The 17,565-nt window shown below is 37.4% G+C and overlaps 1 protein-coding gene across 1 annotated transcript in view; it reads right to left on the bottom strand.

Moving 5' to 3' along the window:
• Nucleotides 1-1,046: 1,046 nt before the first annotated feature.
• The window catches only part of DTWD2 (DTW motif tRNA-uridine aminocarboxypropyltransferase 2), a 75,721-nt gene continuing 59,202 nt past the window's right edge, over nucleotides 1,047-17,565 (bottom strand). The window contains exons 5-6 of the mRNA XM_014257069.2: nucleotides 3,646-3,774; nucleotides 1,047-1,557 (exon numbers count right to left, since the gene is read on the bottom strand). Of these exons, the coding sequence (XP_014112544.1) occupies nucleotides 1,387-1,557; nucleotides 3,646-3,774 (300 nt within the window). The 3' untranslated portion in view covers nucleotides 1,047-1,386. The remainder of the gene's footprint in view (nucleotides 1,558-3,645; nucleotides 3,775-17,565) is intronic.

Below are 17,565 nucleotides of genomic sequence, written 5' to 3' on the forward strand. Positions count from 1 at the left end.
AACAAAAGGTCACTATTAGCTCAGGGTTAACTAAAACTTCTCAGCTAATCTCTGACCTCATTTTGACCCCTCTTATTAATTGCAGAAAAGCTTTCAGTAAAATATTGGTTAGTTGCCTACACATCCCCTCATCTCGCCCCCACCTCACTTCTGTAATTTGTCTTACAGATCATAAATGAAAGACAAAATTATTTTTCTAAGACTAATTAGTACCCAATTAGCTTCATGTTGTTACCTACAGTGGAACTCACAGTAAAGACAAACATTAAGCATTTTAATCTCTTAAATGCAGGAGGCATTTATGTAGAAAAAAGGATTATCAGAACCTTCACTTTACTTTTCCCTCAGATCATAAAATGTTATTTCAGAAAGCCCATAAAAATTCCTAATTCTTCTGCTTCTAGCAATTCCCATTAGAAAGAAGTACTGTTAGAAGTGAAAAACTAAACACATTAATTCTAGAAGATCTATAATTATGTTAGTTGCTTGTGACCAGACATAATAATTTGTCATTGCATCATACTTCTTACAGAGCAATTTACACCGGGCTTGTTCAATTCCTCCAGCAACATTATCATTGTATGTCAGAGTATGAGTATGATGTATTTACATCTACGAGATTTCCTCATCTGTGGAAGACTAGTTTTTTGCTCAAGGAAAAGCAAAGCACCTGAGTTGTAATTCCAAAAATCACTCTTCCTACTTTTCTTTTTGTAAGTCAGAATTGTTCAGTTTCTCATAAAAACATATGCATATTTAATTTAAAAATTAAGTCTGAGAGAAATGAAACCTGACTGCACTGGAAAATATATGTAAATTTACAAAAAGGAGTCCTAATCATATAAGAAATAAAAATCTCCAAGTTAGAAAGAACTGTACAAGTAACATGCCTTATGTTCATCTGAACTAAAGAATATAAGGAGTTATCATTTGAAAGCCCACTGTAATTAGATACTGAAGCTAAAAAGCTCAGTAGAAATTCAACATAATTCTAGCTGCTGAAGCCTTACCATTCCATCACATCCATATTCATATTTCTTGTCTTTTTGTACTGATAATAGTCTCTCCAAAATAAATTCATCCAGTCACATTGAGGATCATATCTGACACTCAAGTGATAACATAAGCCTAAATAATGTTCAGTTTTCTTCCTCTTCTCTACAGGAAATGAGAATGCTCCTCCATCATCTGAACAAAGGCACCTGGCTTACTGCAAAAATGAAAAAGCTTGTCCATTACTGTTTGTCACATTGGTAGATAAACTCTTGCCTATGAAGGGCCTAAAAGTTGTTTTACTACAGTATAGTCAACTGTTTGGATCAAATCCAGATTCATATTCATTTGCTAGCTGCAAATAAATCCCACTGTACAATCAGTACAGTTTTCTTATATTTTAACATTATTCACCAGAAGCTCCATTCTTCTGAGTTTGCGCTTATTCTTTGGCATGGGCTTGTCATATAAGCCATTTTTGAGAAGATGCTCCTTGCTGTGATGGATCTGGGCACCATGCTGAAGTTGGAAAGAGCACAAAGCTTGAAGTGGATGCAGTATAGTCTGCAGAAACATGAAAGAGTCAGGGACAAAAAAAAAAACAAGCTTTTAGTAAGGTATTTTAGAAACATCAATTATTACAGCAGTTTTAAATTCAATGACTACTTAAAAATGCTAATAAAATACAATTTTGATGATAAACGTTGTTAAAATATAACCTTTGCAGACACAAAGGGCACAGCTGAATGGAAGATGTACTAAAAAGAACCACAGAGCAGTCATACACCACCTACCTGGTGCCATCCCTCACTCCTTTCTTGGAACCACTCAATCCTGACTTTAGCCCTAGCCACATTACTTAAGTTATGGCTTTGACTTGACCTTAGCAGTGGACTACAATCAATTACTGTGACTCGGTCAACAAGCTGCAATAAAATACGTCACAATAACTAAGCTGTTTGTGCTTGGACAAAAATCCCTTGATGCAGGGTTTTAGAAAGAAAGGAGGGACTTATGATCAAGGCATCTGGACTGCTATCCTGGAGACTCAACTATGTCCATGCTTCTGCCCAGAGGTATTGTATAGGATTAATGAAGCCGCACAAACCAAATTTATCTCAAGTGGTTCCTAATTGTACACTCTTCATTATCAGGTTGCCTGACTGAGTCACAGGGGGCCCATGTGCAGATGTGTAAAGCAATCATGTATGTAACTGCAGTCAGCAGGAGCTGAGATTCTACTGAGAAAAATATGACTCTTAAAAGCACAAAGGAAAATTAAGTGACATACTGGGTATCAGGTCAGAGAGAGAATAAAAAAATGCATGAATGCAGCTCTTGGCTACTACAATGCTTAGAGAAAACCGTATTTTTGTCTTTGGAAAGTAGGCTGGACCAATTCTCAGTGGTAGGGGTGAATCAGAATATAGGATGGTAACTACAGACATTAACTAAACATTCACTGTAAGAAAGAAGTCCTAGTGAAGGAAAAATACGTTGTCCTAGCACAACAAAGAAAAAGGTAAATATAAAACCTCACATATACACACAAGTTTCTTGAAAACCATCTTTATTTGGAGTTCCACTTTCTGAGCCGTATTTCCTTATGTGTCCACACACTTTGTCCAAGTCTGGGTTTAAGTCCAATTCATTTAATATTAAGGTGAATCTAGTGTCACAGAGGCACAGAGGTGGCATACTATATATTATCCCAGCTGCAGGAGCAATTTTTGATCTAGGCAATTTTTTTGGGGGAGCACCTGTTGAGTATGAAAATATTAACTAGCTGATGGACAGTGGTAAGAGCATCCCAGGGTGAAGACTATCATGTAGTGGGTACATTGATGTAGATTTAAATTAAAAACTTAAAATTTAGATTTAAATCTCTTTTCACAGATCATTCACTTGCCTATTCTGGGCACACAATTAAACTGCAGACTTAGCTCTGTGGTGTAAAAGTACTTGTAGATGTTTTTCAGAGGGCTCATTAAATAGATATTACTAATGCCAGCAACAAAAGATTAAAAAGGACATTTTCTTACTGACCTCTTCTATCACAGACTAGTGGGATCACAATGTACAAGGAAAGGCTAATGTCCAATTAGTATTCTCTGACCTGGGATAAACTTAAACTCAAGAACTATTAAGTCCCAAATTCCTCCAGTGACATGTGAGAATTGTGAGCTGGCTGGTAGGCAGACATAACCCAGTGGGTTACATTCCATGGCTGAGGAGTGTAGGAGATCAGGGGACCAGGCTTTAAAAAGCATTTAATCTTCAAGATAGCTATGAGGGGCAATTCAGAGCATCTCTGCTGTCTAGTTTTTGGAGGAAACAATTTACTTATTTTCATGCAGTAACATACTCTTATCTCCTGTCACAAAATGAATTAGGTTTTTGAGAGTCAAAGATAACTTTGTCACGTTCATTTTTGGAGCACAACATGAAAGAGTCACAGTAATCTGAACACACTAGAGTTAATAAATGAAAAATGGTTTCCATTACTTCATTCTTGTTTTAGTTTGCTATGCAACAAAACTATTACAAATGTCATTAAGATTTTAACTATCAAATTTTACATTACTGGCTAAGTACCTCTGCTGCCCCTCTGCCATTCATAAAAGAAAAACTAAGGTATTTAAATTTACATACCTCTTGTATACTCTTATTTTTTTCCATTATGGAAAGAGCAACAGCTGCACATTCAAGAGTAGACAGACAGGTGTTTGTTGGTTGTGTTCGAATTACATATTGACTTGAAATACTGGGTTTTAACTGCACCTGAAAAATAGCAAACTATAGTAAAATAAACTGGAAAGGATAGCAAAGAAGATAGCTATTCTCTACACCAAACAAAACACATCCCCTTTCCCTCTGTGTTCACTTGTCTTCTTTCCTTTTTCCTGTTTTGTTTCCCATGCTACTAGTTCAGGGTAATACACATGAATCACCATCACAAACAAAACCTGCACGTTTGTTACTGTACGAACATGCAAAGGAAATACAATTTTTTGTTAGAGAAAGACTAAGTGAAATTTTAGCAACTGATTTCAGTTGCCATAGATATACTATAACAGAAATAGAATTAATTCACTTATGTTTTTTTTACTGAATGCTCTAAACACACACAATGGCCATATAGTCATTAACACTTTATATCTTGGCAAAATATTATTTGTCAAAGTTTTGAATGTAACACTTCCAGAAACTGTATTTATCCACATAAAGTATTAGGTCACTGATTAGAATTATTTGCTTAACAAAATCATGTCTGAAAATAATTTACTGTCTCTGCCTGAAGTGATAAACACTTTACACAATCATGCAAATTAAAAATTTTTAAGAAAAGGAAATTTAATTCAATCAACAGCTCCAAAAGCTTTTATCAGGTTCTTAAACAGTAGTTTTAAATAGAATATACCCTACTTGTCTCTGTGTGAAAATTCAGGTATTTTTCTTTATTCCTAAGATTTCCATCTCCACATATATCTAAAATGTAATTTGCAAAACAAATAATGTTTTACTGACATTGTCAGAACTTTTAATCAAAAATTCTCAGTTCTTTTTCCAAAAATATTGTAGTGAAGTACAAAAAGCCCAGATAAATCCTTATAAAAGAACAAATTTATTTTCTTTTTTTTTAAAACTCATCCTATCAATTGTCTTTTATTTTTCTTCTTCTTGAAAAATGAGTGAATGATCTCCATGGCCATAATACTGTTCCTATTTTGCCTGCCTGAAGTCTTTCACCATTCCTCACTTTATTCAATACTTTCCTCCTTTACTTTTCTCATTTTTCCTTTTATTTGAAATATTTCATTTTCCTTCATCTCTCTCACATACAATTACCCATTCTTTAAAGTTCAAGGTATCTCATTTATAAAAGGAAAACTCCAGACTGCTAAAAAGACATAAATGAATAGAGATGAAATTCCACTGCCTTACCTATCCCAATTTAATGGAAATTAAAAATAATAAAATTTAAAATAAGTCAACAAGAAAAGAGAAAAAGGCATTCTGGAAAAGACAAGTTAGGTATAAAAACTCAATTTACTCAAATATAGGAAAATACAGAAAAATTAAGCCTTTCTCAACTACCCTCTTCAATTTGGAATGGGAAAACCAGAAGAGAATAAAATAACTTTGGAGAAAAAAAATGTAGAATTTAGACATCAGTATATGTAAGGAAAAGAAAAAGAAGATAGTATTTTCATTTGTTCTTCCTGCAGGTTTTGTTTAGTTTTATGCCTTCTCTGTGAACATGTAGAGATCTTCATCATAACAGAGTAGGAAGCTTAGTTATCTGAAGTATACAGAAATCTGTGCTGGAAGAAACTTATGGTCCCTACTCAGAAACTCCTAAAGAGGTATCAAAAAACAGGGTAAATTCAGTCCTCTTCTAAATTCACTTCTCCAACACATGTCCTGAGCAGCAAAGCAGACATATATTCACATTTTTTTCTCAACAGCTGACAGCTGCATTCATCATGAAATATATCTCCAGAGGCTGAAAGCTCTGATGGAGTACCTGCAGGCCCACTGACTTCCCCCTCCTTGGACAGCACCTTAAGGCTTTTTTTCTAGGAGTTGGGAACAGTTCTGTTTGCTGGTTTGTGGACTTCATTAATGCTGAAAAACATTTGAGTTAATCAACATTCCAGAGAAAGAAAACTTATCAATGATTGCAAGAGAACCTCTATAAAGAAAAGGGGCTTGCACTGTGCCGCTGAACTATGGAGCCAAAACGTGTGTAACTGCAGCTCTCAAACTACAGACAGTGCATAGAAGGGCAACTTTCTAGTACTAATAGCAACAGCAGCAATAGCAATGAAGTTTCTTCTTTCATGAGAAGAAAGGATGGAAACAAGTGTTCCCATCCATTTTTCTGAAAAATTACATAATCCCTGGGATAAGATTAAAATACCATAGAGAGTGGTACCATGGAGATCAGAGGAAGAATCAATACAGCTGATGGCTACACTTTGTCTCTTAGGCTTCTATCATCATGCATTTTATCCTACCCTTTAAAGCAGCACAGCATCTATATAAATGTCACCTGAAATACAGCCAGGGTAGTCTTTGTCTACTGCAAATTGGACAGTCTCACCAAAATTCCCATCTGAAACTAGGTACATTTACTGAATCAGTAAAACACACAATATTCTACCCACTCAGAGCATAAACTGAATGGTAAAACAAAGCAGAAACAATACGGAAACCAAAACAAAATAGTATAATTAATAAATGCATCAGAAACAGGAAGATATCTTATTGGGAAAAAAAATGCCTAGACAGAGGAAATTTTTACTTGTCCTCAGACTTCATTGGGTAGGAAGAAGACTTCTTTCATTTTTCACCTAGAGGTGTAAATCTGCATTGCCTTTTGTGCAGTTAATAATTTCAGATAGTGTCTTGCACAATCTCATCCAAGTTTCTGCATTACCTGTATGGATTAATTCTTTATCTGTCATCTGTGTATCTCAAATCCAGCTGAAAAAGTTTAGTTCAGATTTACAGAAATATTCATGTACAGTTAATTTAAACAAAATCACACTACCTCTTACACCAGATTTCAAAATCTCAGAATGAATATACACAAATACCCCACTTAAGTACATTTCAAAACAACAATCATGATTGTTTTATAAGCACTTCCCATAAAATGATAGATACCACAATACATCAATTTGTTTGTTTTTGCTTCAAAGTAATTTGCAAATCATATGCACACTTCAGAATAGTATCAGTTTCTAACAAAATACAGAAATGACAAGTTGAAAAAACAGCAGCCAGTTTAATACTGCTAACCAAAATAATGTAAGAAAGAAGATGGAAACTATCTCAATCAACTCAACTACAGAGAAATTTAGATAAACTGAATGCAATTACTGTCTTCCAACTGTCTTGGAATTCAGCCAAGACACTGAAATTAGTGTATCTATTCTCTGTAAGTGCGAAGGAATTTGGGGACTTCTTTTAAGCCACCAGAAGTATGAAGCAACATATAAAATAAAGTTTCATTTCTATCTGTAGCTCAAGATTCCCATTTTCAAAAGCCTGAATTTCAGCAATTCTCACAAACTGTTACACAAACTTAACAGTGGCTTATCTGCCAACACACCATTCCCTTAGCAAATGCTACAGCCTTTGAGAATCTACAAAGGATTTGAACCACAGTAAAAATAGTGACCCATCGGTGTTTCTTGGGGCAGAGTTTTTCTTCCTGAGCCTTCCTTGGACATGCTTCAAGCAACTGAAGACCCAGCTGATCTTGTTCAGCTGTTCAAAATTGATGGGAGGAAAAATGTTGCCTTGATGGGGTCAAAGACTTGCTGTTTGAAATTTTAAAAATTTAAGTCAGCAAAGACAAGAAACTGATTTCTGCTTTTATTTTAAATAATAGAGCTGGAAGTCTAGCAGAAAGCTCTAAGTGCTCTCCTCAGTCTACTCCTTAATACCTTTCTACCTTTCCTATGCCAATTTCTTCATCATTACTCTTACCAGCTTTACACTCACCAACTTATGCTCCACACAGAGCCCAACACTGTGGAAAATTATACTTGGAAAAAAATGCATCACCAAGAAGGCAAAAAAGTTAGTACATCTGTCTCAGAGGGCACACGAAACAATTCTTGCCTGTTCCGTTTTCTGTAATACCACTACAGGCATCTCAAAACAGGCAGAGGCATAATAAATATATTTTTCTGCAGCTTCTGTAAAAATACTTAAGATCCCTTCCTCTTTATGTTGATAGTGCCTTTTGAAAATCTTAACGTCAGCTTGGGAATTAATTTGCTTAACTTTTCAAGAATGAAGGAAGAAAGTACTATCTGCCCTCCTGCTTAACACAGACACTATTTACTGGTCATATGTTCTACTTTAATAAATACCTTTCAGAAAAAAAAAAAAAATTAGCCATTTCTTTAACACAAAAGGCACAAAACAATCTCAGAAAGAGTACAACCACATCTTGCCCATCCTTCTAGAAGTTAAGAAAAAAATTGCTTTTAAGGTGCTGGGCAGTAAGAGCATTCTCTGGAAGCTATTGCAAAAACAGCCTCAGACAGAAGATGGGTGACAGTTACAGAAGATCTTTCACTCGGTATCTAGTTTGCACAAGCACCTTTTACCTGTAAGCCAAAACAGTTTTCTGTATCTTACAGAAATTTCATGCAGTTAAGCAAAATTACCTTTGTGCCAGAGAAGACAGGCTGAGTAAATTTAGTCTCAGCATGCTACTGAAATTTAAATCAAGAATATAAATAAGTTATCTTGTTCAAAACCTTGGCTTTAATTTAAAGTGACATCTTAAGAGCACTCTCTTTCTAAAATACTGGAGGGAATAACTACCATGCAACTGTCACAAATGGACAGTCTGCAAAAGTAAATACCTGTCACAAAACCCTCAGTCCATGAGGGCATGACTTTAAAGACTTTGATGACTGGAAAAAGGGAAACACAAACCCCATTTTTGAAAAAACAGAAAGCAGAAGATGGAGGGATCTACAGAGAAGTCTCATCTCTGTGCCAGGCAAGCTTATGAAGCAGATTCTCCTGGAAACCATGCTAAGGCACATGGACGACAAAGAGGTGATTGGAAAGAGCCAGCATGGCTTTACAGAGGGGAAATCATACCTTCTGTGATGGAGCTACAGCACTGGTGGATAAGGGCAGAGCAGTTGACATTGTCTACCTCCACTTATGCAAAGCTTTGGACACTGTTTCACATGATCTCCTTGTCTCTAAATTGGAGAGACATGGGTTGGATGGACAGACCACTTGGTGGAAAACTGCCTGGATGGCTGCATGGAAAGAGTTGTGGGAAACAGTTCCTTGTTCATGGAGACCTGTGGCCAGCTGTGACCCCCCAGGGTCAGTACTGGGGCCAATACTGTTCAACACCTCTGTTGGTGACAGGGACCGCAGCATCAAGGGCAGCCTCAGCAAGCTCCCTGGTGTTACCAGGCTGTGTGGGACAGGGACATTCAGGGACAAGCAGGCAAGTGTGTTTTCAAGAGAAAAGAGCACAGAAGCCATATGCAATCACTCTGTGAGGTACAGAATGATAAACATCTGCTATTTGTAGTGTCCTCTCCGTAGTGGCCCCAGTACTAATCCCAAGGGACATGTATATTCTCCTTTGTTTCTTGTATGAATATTTACAAGCACAAGAAGAAAAAAAAAACCCTAAAACAACCCCATTAAAAAAAATTAAACAAACCCAAACAAACAAAAAATGAAACAAAAAAAAAAACACAAACAAACAAAAAAACAGGAGGCCTTGCTATCCTTAAAGGATGCAGAATAGGTTGGCCTTCAGTTAAAACAGGTAACTGAAACTAAGTCCAAGGGCTGTAGTTCTAACCTAAAAGGAACAGTTTTAACTTGCGTAAAAGAACACAGCATGAGGCAGATCCAAATGTCCAAACAACTGAGAGCTAACAAACGGTAGAAGTGTGAGGAAAGGAAAATCCTCACAGGTAAAACACTACAGAAGATAGGACTAACCTAGGAATATCTGGACTATGCATTCTGCAAAAAATAATTGAAATACCATCTGGTTATGGTCTCTGTTTCTGAAATTGCATGATTTGACCTACAACTAAGGAATGAAATAATTTAATACTGCCATTAAGTTATGGAAAAATAATTATATTTAAGTACAAGTCATACAACGTGAGGTTGCCCCCACCCAGGGGAGGCAAAGATTCAGTTTCAGATAAACATTGCTAAAGTGAGAGGCATGGGCAAGAGATAATTCCATCCTCATTGGAGGACCCCCATTCCAGCCTCATGGGATGTGCCCTGTGAGCCCTGGAAGAAATTGCACCCCAGACCCCTCATGGGGTGGCTGTCCAGGGAGTTGTGCTTGGGTTGGAGCCTCTGGGGTTTCTCCCTTGCTGTGTTCCTAGTGGTCCCTGACCTGGAACTCCACCCTGGTTCTCAACCTCAAAACCCATCACCCTGCCTCTGTTTGGGGCTGTCTGTCTCTGGATCTAAGCTGAGTTTGTTCCTGTGTTGAATAAATGGTTTCCTGAGTAGAAGCCCGTCCCATGTCGGTTCCTGGTAACTGTAGCCTGCCCAGACATGATCCTGCAGCTGTGAAACACAACAATATAAGCTATTCATACCACTTCGTAAAATGACTACCCATTTCCAGTTAATTTCCAGGCATTCTAATTTTTTTGTATTTAGAGAAGAAAAAGATCTAGAAATTATTTCCAGTAGTATCTCTCTTGCTCTGCTTACATTTAAAAAATTAATGTCAGCCAACAGTTCAATATTTTATGCAGCACTATTCTTTTAATAATTAATAAAACAGGAAAGTGCTGCAAGTAAATTCAGTCAGTGAGCGGAGTATGAATGTAGAGAATGGGGTCATGAAATGAAGGAAGAAAAATTAATTACATGTATTGTCACAGCCATTTAACTATAATTACCTGCAAATATCAGAAAATTGAAAATGAAAATTAAATACTTCAGTGTCAAAATGAAGCATCAATGCAATGACACTGTTCTTTGGAACCTACTAATTATTTTTGCTTTGTGTAATTTCTTGTTTTCTTACTGTATGTGAATAGCAGCAGGCTCTTCCTTGGACAAGGGAAAAGCAGCAGAAGCTCCCAGGAATAATTTTGGAAAGGGCAGAAGAGAACATGAAAAGAAAGAGTTAAAGAATAAAAACAGTCTTCAATTAATCTAGCTATTTGAAAGCTGATTCAATCCAAATGAAATATTTTTCAAGTTTACTTTTTACAAAATATTCATATCCCATGAGAATATCAGCATGGATACAATGGTACAAAATTTTCAAGTGCTCCTGAGTTGTTCTAGCACCTGGATATTCAGACATTTGTTAAAGGGTTTGACAACAATTATGAAAGAAAAGGAAAAATAATAAAAGCAGAGCTTCTGCCCAAGTGTGAGGAGCCAATTCAGTTTTGTTATGCCTCAACAATAGCTGTCAGAGGCATGTGGGGGAGAGGTTGCACATGTGCCATGTCCAGGAGGCAGCTAGGAAAAGATGCAGGAAAGCCTTGTCTCTGGGGTGACATGACAACCAGTTCATGTCTCCCACGGGACAGGCAGTCAGCATGGGAACACCAAAGACACTGGACCCCAGAGACACTCTCCAGTCAGATGGCAAAAGGTCTTTACTGATGGACTGCAGTGGGACATCAGACTGGGCCAGTGGTCTCCTGTCAGCAGGCAGACTTTGGGAGGAGCATAAAAAGTAACTGCACCAGAAGCTCTGTGTGTCTGTTCTGTCCTTTGCCTTTTGACTCTTTGGGGGCTTTCTGAACTTGTTTTTTGAGTGTGGGCTTTTGGCTTGGGGCTGTGCTTTTGTTTTTGAGGCTTGGTGATTCAAGGGGCTTTTTGGAGACTTGCTTTTTGAGACTTGCCTCCCTCAGTCTCCCTCTCTCCTCTATCCCATTTTCTTCCTCTTGCTCTATCTTCTCTAGCCCTCTTTGGTAGAGTAAGTCCCTTTTATCTTTCTCTCTCATTAGCAATAAACAGTTCTTAGATGCAATGTTTGCTTTGTTTGGCTTAATTTCATTCCTGACCATCATTATTAAAAGAACTCCTCGCAGCTCCGCACAGTGGAACACGACACCAAGAATAAAGAAGTATACACTTCTGACATCTTGCAAATCATCTCACACCTTTCAAATCAAGAAGAAAATGTCACTGTATTGAGAGGTAATAAATAGATACTTATAACCAGAAAAATGTCAATGACCAATGTCATTCAAATTAACCTAAATGTCAGAAGGACAAAATGCTGTTGATTGCTCAGCACCATACTTCAACTGTGCCTGCAGTCTTGACCCAAAATAATTCCCATTTCTCCCCCTTTGACATGACAGTTCTCTTAAACAGCAATATCTGACAGTCCTAGCATAAACATTTTGTGGTCTAGAGTTCAAAGGATTTTTTTTATGTTTTGGTTGTAATGAGACAGAAGCTAAAAACTGAGCACATCAAACACTTCACAACATGTAACAGCTGTTAATGATTATATTTATCTTAAAAGTCATCATACACCAGATAGGTTACTTAATGAAAAGAAGTTTTCTTGCTACACCAAAAATTGCACAATTGGAAAAAAACAAAACAAATATAATGCACAAACAAAAATTTACTATCAAGGCTCACAGAGCCTTCTTCACTCTAAGGATAACTGGGCTATCCTGTGGGATTATTAGTATAGTCACCAGTGTCATACACAGATAAGAAATATGTTTGGAACAAGTCAGTGAAAATTCAGCATCTTTCTTCCATGAGTACAGATGGATGGTAGAATGCATAGTTTCCAGGACCAGCCTTACTACAGTTTTCCCTGCTGTAACCATTGTGGCTGGCCCTTGTTGCCTTGGATTCTGATTTGCCTCCTGCACTCTTTATTCATGGTCATATTTCTTTCCCTTGCAGAATTAATCTGAGCATTGTTCATTTATTTAGGCTCCATGGTAAAATTTAGTATTGAATTTCTCTCATGCAAATCACAAACTGTAACAAATAAAAACAGAGAAAGGAAAGCATAACGATAAAAGAAGACTGTAAAAAAATTTATTTATGACTTTGTACCACTTATTTGACCCTCATAAAATCACCTGCCAAAGTCTCATAACTGTGGAGATGAGAGAAAAGTATTTTTCTCTGCATCTCCTGAGCTCATTGGATAGGAGATTTATTAAAAAAATTAATTCAGAGAGCAATCAGAATCAGAGTCAACTAAGATACAGCCAGGTGACAATACTGACTTGGAATTTTTCTTTTTCTTCACATCCGGGTGGTTTCTGTGTGAAGATGAATGGTTTTATATTTCTGCTCTTAAATTAATTGTAATTCACTCTCAAGGTGTTAAGACAGTTGGCTATACAACATAAAATGTATTAGACTTGTGTCTATGGGCACTAACTACATTAGAAGGAAGTTTTACCTTTCTCTAGAAGGAATTTACCCAAATGGCAGATTACACTTTAGAGTAATCGCTTGCTCCAGCAGTGAAATTCTTGATTTTTGAACATGCTTTCAGAAACAAAGTTCTACTCATTCTAGGCTTGAAAATGGCAAATTCCCAGATAAAGTTCTATTATCTTAATATACCAGAGGACTACATCATAAACCCCACTTATTGTTAAAAAGCATGATATAACTATTTAATGCACCTCAAACCATTACGGTTTCTCCACCAACTCATTCATGACTTTATCCATCATTAACATAAAAATAAAAAAAAATAAATTCAGCATTTGTCCAGCCATGCATGGTGCATAGCTGAGCAAATTAAATTATGCATTAATTTTGTATTAATTGTTCTGGTATTTCTGCAAATTGAATTGCTGAGAGAAGACCCTAGAGCCAACTACAATTCGTTGTCCTACACCTTTTGACACTTTTGCATTTCATCACATCTGCCATAAAATTTGCTTCAAACCAGGTGGCATTTTATGACTTCCTGTCTAGCATGTAACCCTTCAGGGGAAGCCCATGCGACTCTCCTACCTAGTAACGCCAGTAGCACCACTTCAACTGAAAACCAGATGGACCCCTAGAGGAATGGGGGTTTTTAACTTCTTTTCTTTTAAATAAAAAGAGTGGCAAGAGTTTGTACCTTGCTTTCCATACTCCAGTTCCTTTCTTTCTTAATGCTCAGTGAGGTCCTGAGAATAGCTGCCACATCCCTTCACTAATTCCTGCAGAAGAGGGTTAAGAGGCTCTCCCAAAGAATCCCTATGATGACAGAGTTTTAAGCAAGCTACTTGATAAGACTTACTCTCAGGCATCCTATACCATCTGTGAACCCATACTCACCCAGCAGAGGCAACACAGAAACTACAAACACAATCCAGTAAGTGCTACTCACTTTGCACAGCATGAAGTTTTGACAAGAGCAACAAGGTAAGTTGGCAAAGAATTCCTAAAACAGATGTTGATGTGACTGACTTTGGCAAAAGATCAAAACTCTGGAATCTCAAAGACCAGCTTGTGTTGACAACTACTCAGGCATATTACAAGATGGCCAGTGAACAATTAAAAAGAAACAGAAATGCCTAAGTGTTTCATAAATATTTAATCATACCATCTTCCAAACTGTAACAGATTTGGGCCACATTTCTCAGAAGCTGAGAATAAGTAAAGCTCCCCCTGCCTGACAAATTGCTAAAGTTCTCTTCCATTGACTGGAGTTCTAGACAGCATATAACCTTGACATTTCAAATTTATAGGGCCTTTTCAGAAGACAGCACATCAACTATGAAGTCGCAGCAGTGCTTTTATTAACCAGTTTATGAGGTCAAAGACCACAGTTTCTTGTCATCAGTAACACCTTTTGTACACTTTCCCTTTGTACTGAAGACAGTGAAGCATTTTGAGGGTGTTTTTGTACTACTACAGTATTTTAATTTAACAGTAAGCATTATTAACAACCTGATTATATTGTTTGCAAATAGATGTTTAGCAGACTGTGCCCATCTTATGCACAGAGAGGGAATGTCATAAAAAGGTCAGACAGAAGGGAGTAAATAAACTCAGCAGGAATGACCCTTTGACAAATGCAGTGCTGAGTAAGAACATTTGTGTGGTACCTTGAAACTTTGCAGTTTATTTCCACAAACAAGTTCATAAATCACCCTGAAGGTCTTGCCTCAAAACCATTATGTTTACCTTTAATCAGCGATGAATGCACAACCTATTTTAACAGCTTTATGATGATGCATTTTACCACAAGATTCCTAGGATATCATATAAATATGAACAAACAGCTTTAAAAAAATGTTTAAGAAAGCATATTGTAGCATTTACCTCACTTACTAGCAGATTGCATTTTTTTCTAGTTCATTTCAAGCCCATCAAACTGTGTAATGAAGAATACCTAAATACAATTGGAAAAATGGGGGAAACTGAATTAAAGAAAATGTTTAACTGCACTGGGAAAAAATTAGCTAGGATACCTGAGCTGAAAGCCCATCATATATAGGAAGACATAAAAAGGGTTTTTCATTTATTTATTTTCATAGAATCATAGAATAGTTTAATTGGAAGGGACTTTTTAGGGGTCATTAATCCAGCCCCCTCCACTTGGCCTTGCTGAACCTCATGAGGCTTCCACAGGTCCACTTCTTGAGCTCGTCCAGGTCCCATCCTTCCGGAGTGTCATCCCACCACTCAGCTTGGAGTCATCTCCAAATCTGCTGTGGGTGCACTGGATCCGTTTGTCTGTGTCATTACTGAAGATATTAAATAACACTGCTCCCAGTAGAGATCACTGGGGGCACCACTTGCCACTGATTCCCACTGGAACACTGAGACACTGGCCCTCACTGAGCCGCAAACCTCTGGATGTGACCATTCACCCACTTCCTCATCCATCTAACAGTCTACCTATCCAATCCATCTCTCTCTAATTTAGAGAGAAGGATGTTGTGAAGGACCCTGTCAAAAGCTCCACAAGAGTCCAGATAGACGACACCTGCAGCCTTTTCCCTGTCCACTGACGTAGTCCCTCCATTGTAGACACGGTTGGAACTAGATGATTTTTAAGGTAGCTTCCAACTCAAACCATCCTATGGTTCTAAAATTTGCAAGAGAAATTTTTGTATACATTACAGAAGAATTTGAACTAACCACCAAACAGTAAAAAGCAGGTAAGGTAAGCTGCAATGAACTCACGTACAAATAAATGCTGGAGAGGGTATCCAAGAGACTGGGTGGATTGCTGGCTGGAACGTTTTGGGCACACATGGAGAAAAGGGCAGGCTGGACCTTACCTTTGGTGAGGTGATGCCCTGAACCACACACCACACCCCAATCTCATGTCCCAGTCCTACAGTGGCCACCAGTCCCCGGCACAACAGAGGCAATACCCCACACCTGCCTCTGGAGCCCCAGTCTTGCCCCAGAGTGGCCAGATGAGGGAAGTCCCAACTGGGGAAAGGGTGCAGGAAAGGATGTAGTATAGCCAGGACACAAGGCAAGAGCAGGTCTTGACTCTACTTCCTGTTGGACTTCCTATTAGTTGAACACCATGGAAACCAGGAGTGTATGTTCTTTTCTGTCTTTCTTCTAATTTGCTCTTCTTGTTTTGAGAAACTTAAAATCAGATGGGCTTGCAGCCTGCTAAGTTGAATGGGGCATCAGGGTAATGCTTTGTGTTTTATGTGAAATGTTTTATGTTGATTGTATGTTGCTTTAAACTTTTGCCTGAGATCTCTGCTTTTCTGAAGTCGCCAGTAAAGCTTTTTTTGTTTTTTAACTTCTTGAGGATATCTTGTCAGCATTTCTCTCATGTGTCTAACTCCAAGTAGGTGAAAAACTGTGAGCCCCTTTAAGAGGCTTGTCAAGCCATTTTTGGGGGGCTTTACAGGTATTACTTTACATGTGATAGAAGTAAACCTACAAAGACTGCTCATTAAGAGAGAGTCTTGTACAATCTGTCATCATATTTGATTACTACTAGGAAACAGAAAGTCAACAAATTGGAATCGCAGGTCCAATTAACAATTAAAAGAATTTCTGTACTGGACCAACAATGTTTTTCAGTCTGTATTAGTACAAGAAGTGTTCAAGGTACATTTGGTGCAGATTTCAAAGGAGAAAAAAATCTCATCATCAATGGTATTGCCTAAGTAGATGACAATTTTAACAATTCGAAATCTGGTTTAGGATTGGAAATATTGTCTTCTGTGTATGAAAAGTCCAAAAGGTACACAGATCATGCAGTAAGATCCCTGAGCTCTCTTTCAGTTGTTTGTGAATTTTTGTGCACTTTTTTTAATAGGGCATCTCTGGGGGAACATGCATGCATTCAAACAAGCAGATGTCCATCTAGCTCTTGGGCACTGAATTGAGGTTTCCATCAAATTTATTATTACAATCCCAAAATCTCATTTCTGACAAGTAAATTCCCCAGTTAAGAGATTAAAAAAAAAAATTAAAAAAAAATAATATGTTTTCATTAACTTTTATCTACAGGGAATTTCCTGTGCAGTACTAATGTCCAGTTACTGAACTTCACTCCTTTTACAACTCTCCACAGAGTTATCACTACCACTTTCAATAACTTAATGTCAGGATAACATTTTGTCACTTAACTAGTATACCTTCAGTATTACTTCAGAATGTGCTGAACAACATGGATTCCGTGCAGGCTCCACTAACAATTTATCTACAAACCATAAAATAAAATTACAATTACTTTGAAAACAGACCTCTTACTGAAGCCTTGTTTAGCATTTTTTATACAAGACAGCATTTCTTCTTACGACATTTAGTTCTGTTGAGGGTATTTGCTGAAGGATCTGTAAAAAGTGACCTCTGCACACTGCTTCAGTCAGATTGCTTCTGAAGGAGCCATGAAGCATGTGGGTGGCCAGCTTCAGTAAACTTTTAAGATATATTACTTGTTTTCAACTGTTGCTTTGAGCTAGAACAATACTGCATGTATATCCTTGGACTTCCTTAATCAGATTTTCCACCAAGTTATTTGGTATAGGTATTACTGCAGGGTACCTAGATATGTGAAAGGACAAGTATAAACAAAGCCAACGATATGCAGTACTCATGCAA

The sequence above is a fragment of the Pseudopodoces humilis genome, chromosome 4 (genome assembly GCF_049639895.1).
Source record: "Pseudopodoces humilis isolate 2021_Gansu_Grassland_sample_001 chromosome 4, ASM4963989v1, whole genome shotgun sequence".
In the NCBI taxonomy this organism is placed as follows: domain Eukaryota; kingdom Metazoa; phylum Chordata; class Aves; order Passeriformes; family Paridae; genus Pseudopodoces; species Pseudopodoces humilis.